Source organism: Adiantum capillus-veneris, chromosome 12, assembly GCF_014529385.1.
Source record: "Adiantum capillus-veneris isolate H3 chromosome 12, ASM1452938v2, whole genome shotgun sequence".
In the NCBI taxonomy this organism is placed as follows: Eukaryota; Viridiplantae; Streptophyta; class Polypodiopsida; order Polypodiales; family Pteridaceae; genus Adiantum; species Adiantum capillus-veneris.
Window position 1 is genome coordinate 8,459,706 of NC_140942.1, and position 5,969 is coordinate 8,465,674.

General features: G+C 42.5%; 1 protein-coding gene across 2 annotated transcripts; it reads left to right on the top strand.

The window, feature by feature from the left end:
• The first annotated feature begins 290 nt into the window (after nucleotides 1–290).
• On the top strand, nucleotides 291–5,217 carry LOC147445286 (uncharacterized). Of its 2 annotated transcripts, none has more exons than XM_086525991.1 (11): nucleotides 291–390; nucleotides 470–708; nucleotides 935–1,018; nucleotides 1,120–1,205; nucleotides 1,313–1,379; nucleotides 1,466–1,534; nucleotides 1,643–1,750; nucleotides 1,836–1,898; nucleotides 2,006–2,083; nucleotides 2,677–2,989; nucleotides 3,108–5,217. In XM_086525991.1, the coding sequence occupies exons 2-11, from the start codon at nucleotides 571–573 to the stop codon at nucleotides 4,457–4,459; spliced, it is 2,358 nt and encodes a 785-aa protein (XP_086382117.1). In that variant the 5' UTR covers nucleotides 291–390; nucleotides 470–570; the 3' UTR covers nucleotides 4,460–5,217. The 2 variants fall into 2 exon arrangements, with proteins under 2 accessions (XP_086382117.1, XP_086382118.1); XM_086525992.1 differs by having other exon boundaries at nucleotides 2,677–2,971.
• The last annotated feature ends 752 nt before the right edge of the window (nucleotides 5,218–5,969 follow it).

The window sequence follows — 5,969 nt, forward strand, 5'->3', positions numbered from 1 at the left end:
ATTTTTTAAGATATAATTGCTTTTTTTTTTTTTGACAAATTACATGCTAAGCACTCAAAAACGGATCTTGATTGTCAGAAAAGAATAAAAAAATGATAAGTTTGAATAATTCAACCAGAATAAACAAAAAATATTTTGGGAATTTTTGAAATTTGAAAGGTATTTTAAGAATTTCCACAAATCCCAAGGGTATTTTGGTAATTTTCCCTTAAAAAAACACCCAATCCTAAAAGCCCCTATGGTCAAAGTAGCAAAATTGCTCCCTGCGGGCCAAACGCAATAAATGCTTACTCCTTTTGCTCGGGCACTGCCGCTCGTCCTGTGGACGCCTTGTTTTTATATCAAACATTGTGTCGTTCTGCTCTCTGCGATTCGGCTGCGCGAAAATCTGTAAGGCTCTCTCTCTCTATCTCTCTCTGTACATTTTGCCATACTCTGCCGTCATTTTGCTACATTGCCTCATTCGCAGGAGAATCGTGATGGTTGGGTAGAGACAAGGAGAGAAAGAGAGTGAGACAGAGAGAGAAGATCAATGAGAGTCTTCATGCAGTGAAAGCAGGGAAGCGGGTGATGGGTTCTTCTCCGAGGCTGTCATATGCCCAGCTTTTTTCATTTCAGGTGTCTTACACCAACCATGCTGACAGCCGTGGCTATGCCAACCAAGGTGCTTTCGGATTTATCGGCCTCGCCACCAGCCTTGCCAAAAAGGCAAGCCATCACACCTCTCTGCAATGGAATATATTTGTCATGATTAACAGGCTTTAGCTTGGGTCTGTCGGAAATGTTTCAACTCTTAAGGAGACGTATGCATGTATTTGTGCTATGGTGTACATTTATGATGATGTGCTGGTTGGCAATAGTCTCCATGCATGAACTGCAGACAGAAGTTTATAAATGAGATGTTTGACATTGTATTGCACACGGGTTAATGCAGAAGGGAGAGTGGAAGAGAGCCATACTCGAGTTTGACTTTGTTATGGAGACCGTTTTCCTCCAAGACAAGGACCGCATTGTCGTTGTAAGCTAGATTTCTCCACCATTCGATTCTAATGCAGCTATTCAAGGATTTTACTTAGAGTGTCACGGAGAACTTGAAAAGAGTGAACTTCCTCACTGCAGTCGGCTACTTTCAAGACGTACAGGCGACTAGTAAGTGGAAGCAGTGATGATGATGATAATGACACGCTTCTCTCTGTCCGATTTGAGTATGTTCAAACTTCAAACTGTAATTTACCCCAAATTGCAAGTATTCAAGTGAAATATTCTGTATGAGGGGTCATAGTATTCTTAGCAAAAGGTCACTGTTGAGCAGGGAGGAGCAATGGGAAATTATGGTGCAAAATGGAGAGGAGAAGAAGGCGATTATGCACCTTCTAGATGCAAGTCCTTGCTTTCTTTTTCGTTTTCTGTGAATTCAGAGTTAATATTTAAGGAGGACCCCATGATAAATTCTTTTTGTTGTCAGTGTGTTGCAAAAAACATGTCTGCTGAAGAGGCTTCAGAGGCGGGAAAGAAAAATGGTGTGGTTGGGGTGGTGAGTCCTCTCTCTCTACACACACACATATATACACAAAGACATGTATAGTAAATCCAAGCAAACAAGATGGTTGTTGTCTATACACACTTGTTTCTGTTATGCAAGGATAATTACATCATGAAGTCCGGCATGCTTATTCGCAAAGCAAAGACGGCCTACAAAAAAGATGAACGATTTATAATCATAGTGCCTGGCAAACTTTTATTGTTTATGGTAATAGGACTTATATTTTGTGCAGTAATCTTATTAGTCCTCATTGCTGACTTGAGCTATACTTACAAGGTTTAGTGCCTTTTAGAGTCCTGAGCTTGCTGGCAAACATGTTCGCTATGTCACATCACTCATTGGTGCAAGGGTGCAGGTATTTTCCCAGGAGTCTTAGCATTCTGATGATGCTGAGCATAGGATCATCACTCTATGTTTTTTTTTTGGTTATAATTTGTGCTTCTCATTCCTTATCGGCACTAGATCTCTCGAAGCCGCATGGAATTCGAAGTCCTCGTGCCAAATACAAAAGATCTGGTCTTCAGCAGTGCATCTTCCATGGTATGGTCTCAAATTAACTCTATACTTTTTGAGTTTTCAAGCGGTTTGCTCATTTATGTCGAGTTGTTTTCAAGGACACACTACACAAGCAAAGAACAGTACCTTCTTAAAGGTGCTTACCTTCTTTTAGCCAATTGGTCGAGACTGGGTACTGGCAGCGCTCACCCTGGAGGCATGTAGTCATCTTGAAAGGTTGAATTTACAAACAAATGGGTTCTTCTACCAAGGCGGCACCATGTTTTGGTACTCTGGCTTAATAAGCTGCAGGAGGGCTTTTCCTCATGGGAGGTGAGCCTCATAAGCTGCAGTGACCCTTCCCAACTGCTATGTCTTAGAGTACCTTTAGTGGTTATTAGGAGTAAAAGAAAGATTGACGGTATTTAGAGTTTGTGAACTCGCTTTTAGCTTCAAGTGCTGAAGCTTGAAGTCACGTACCTATTGAGTGTTGAATCTGGCAGATAAGTTTTCTGATAATAAGTTCGAACTTTAAAGAGTCTGCATTTAGGTAGGTATCTATCAGAGCTGTGTCAATAAACTACATAAGGGCAGACTTGAACAAACAGTGCAACCAATCGGTTTATAAAGTGCTGCAGGAGGGTTTTTCCTCATGGGTGAAGGTGATTGAAGCTTCGGCCAATGGTGAAACAAGGGTGTATTCGGATGATTCAGAAGGTTATGATGAAGGTAGAAACTATGGTGGTCGCTCTCATAGGTCACAAAGAGCGGGTGAACATAGCAGGGCTAGACCTCGTGATTACTTCAACGATGAGATTTCAGACGATCCTGGACGAGGGGCAGCATCTAGGGATGCACAGAGATCCGGATTTGCTGGTGACAACCGTAGACAACCACCACAAGACGGTGACAGAAATTGGGACCGAGGACAAGGTCTCTTCGTTTATCTCGGTCTGTAATGTCAGCTTCTTAAAAATATTCAGGAAGCAGTTCAAATGCTCTTCTTTTGTTGGGCATGATGCTGGGAATGAACTCATCATTCTTTCCTACTTTGTTATAAACTCTGCAGGCCAGTATCAAGGTGGCCCAAGGTCCAGGCCTGACGACTCATCGTATGGGTGGCCGCATGATACTCACGATGATAATATGGATGAACCATCAAGGAGGACTCCTCATGTTGACTCTCCAGCACAGCAGTCATATCAAGGTGTTGAAGAAGGCCAAGACTATCAAAGGTCTAGGATGCACGACAGGCCACAACAAGCTTATTATGTAGATGACCCTTATGGAGCTGCTACCGGCCTCAGGGAGGAAGACAATTGGGGGCAGAAGCAGCTGAAAAATGTGAATATGCGACGCCGATCTGTGCCCTTGCAATGCCTTGATAGTGCATTGGATGAGATGGCAGCTTCAATTGGAAAGATGGCACCTTTTCAAGAAGGCAAACTGCAAGGAACCACTCCATTCACTACTGGCAGTAATACAGGCGAAACTGCAAACAACTACAACATGCAGTCATCTAAAGCCAACCTGGCCGAAGGTCCTAGTGATTCTGGTTTCCAAGCTTCTGTGGGATTCAATAACAAATCACCTTTGGCAGACACAAATCCACTCGAGACCTTAGTTGAAGATCAAAATGAATATAATGATCAAAGTTCTTTTTTGAAAGTGGATCCTACCCAAATGCAGGCACAGGGGAATCACCCGTCACCATTCTATGGTGCTCAAAATAGTTATACACCGGTTCCCCGAGAGGTGCAATCACAAGGGATTGACTCTTCATTGTCAGCATATAGCAATCAAAGGAGATACCCAGCAAGCCCTCAAATGCAATCACCAGGGAATGAATCGGCATCATTTTATGACAATCAAAGTAGCTATGTAAGTGGACCCAAGCAAATGCAAATGCAGGGAGGAGATTCTGCCACATCATATCAGAATCAAGATCGCTATTTGACACTTCTCAAGCAAACTCAATCACAAGGAAATGATCCATTAATGTTCATGAACCAAGGTCCCTATTTGACTGGTCCCAAGCAAACACGACCTCAGGGAACTAGCTCTCAACCGTACATGAACCAAAGTAGTAATATGATGGGTCCAAAGCAAATGCAAGTGCAAGGGAACGAGACGTCATCATCGTCAGCATATATCAACCAAAGTAACTACTTGAACAATCCGAAACAATTGCGAACTCAAGGAATCGACTCTTCGTCACCAAATATGAAAAACAACCATGGCCATCCTGCGGAACCAAGTCAGAATGTGAGTGGTGCGAAGCCACCTATGACAAGGACTGATACCAAGGCATATGGTGCGATCATGGGGGGGCCAACATCTACTCCACAACTAATGACTAGAATGCCAAGACCTCAGCAACCCCCCTTACAAGATTCAGGAATGAGGCCTTTACAAGGTTGAAATTGCAAAAATGAATTGTGCTCGATCAACAAGGTTGGGGTGGGGTGGTTGAGATGTTGAATCCGATTGGGGTGTTGTGGCATTCTTCACATGCTTAATCTTCTCGTGTTTCTTCCAAAGGTCATAGCAGCAAGCATGCAAAAGGTAGGAATAAGTTCACTCAAAAGAGCGGGGCCCAATCTTATGCTTGTGATCATGGGAAATGAAGTTGCTAGAGAGCAAAGCAAGCTGCTGCGGTTGGATTTTTGAGAACTGGGTTTCGAATTGCTGCAAGGATAGGCTTTAAGCGCGAGAATGTTTTTATGCAAATTGGTGACATCAGTTGCATATAAGAGATTGAAGATACTTATGCATGGCAAATATGTTGGATGCATTATCTCCTTCTCATCTGCCAGTCTTGTTCAGAGGGGCTTGGACTGGAGATCTTGCCCTATCATGCACTCTGTCTTTCTATCACTCTATACATTTAGGCGTTTTCATTCTTTGTTAAACCAAGGATGATGCATTCCTATGTTAAAATAGGACACTCCACTGGTGCTGGAAGATTCAAATTAGACATATTTGGGTTGGTTTTTTTAAATTTTTTCATATCTTCTGTCTACATGTCAAATCTTGGAGCCATGTTAAACTCTTGTTGAGTATGCACCAAACATGATAAGGTTTTGTTCGAGCCTTGGAACATTGTTTGGCAAAATGTATTTTCCTGATCATATGCAACTTCTTGTGTATATGTTTGCTATTTCTGAAAGAAAAGTAGTTAAAATTTGGCTTGTTTTTTTACTTGCTTTTTCACTAACTTAAAGTCGGGGTTTTTGTTTTTTCTCAAGTGGCGTTATTGAACTTTTGAGAGGGTTGGGGGGGAGGTGCTAGAAGATTTTCATGCGGCATTTATTCATGTTCACATCTACGTGTTAAGTATGGAGCTTGATTTATCTTTTGTAATTTTTTGTGTTAAAAACACACATTTGTAAGACCCCCGTTATAAGGAGAAGCTATTGTGTGTGATGATAAATCACTTGTCGAAAATCCAAAGTTTTCACGATCATCATCGGAATATTCTTTTTCGTCGAAATATTACGGCCGGACGGCGATCGAAAAGTGGTCGAGAAACGGTTGGTCGGTGCTCGGTAGTCAATGGTCGGTAGGCGAAAGTCTTTGACGGTGGCCGTATTCAATAGCCGGTGGTTGATTTCAAATCGGACTTGTCTTCTCAAGGACAACCACACATGGACGCATGGGAGAATTCAACTCGGATTTGTCTACACAAGGGCGGCTACACACGGCTGCCTCTTATGAGAGAGGGCAACCCTTTTGGCCTATAAAAGGAGTCCTTTTCTACACACAAAAATGGATTTGAAGAAATGGAGCATTGTGACACTTTCCTGCATCTTCTCTGAGCGTTTCCTTCTACCCATACACTGTGAGGTCGTCGATGACGACGATGAAACAGGCGAAGAAGAAGATGACTTACTTGTGTCGAAGCCGTTTCCTGGTGTCGCTGGTAAGACTG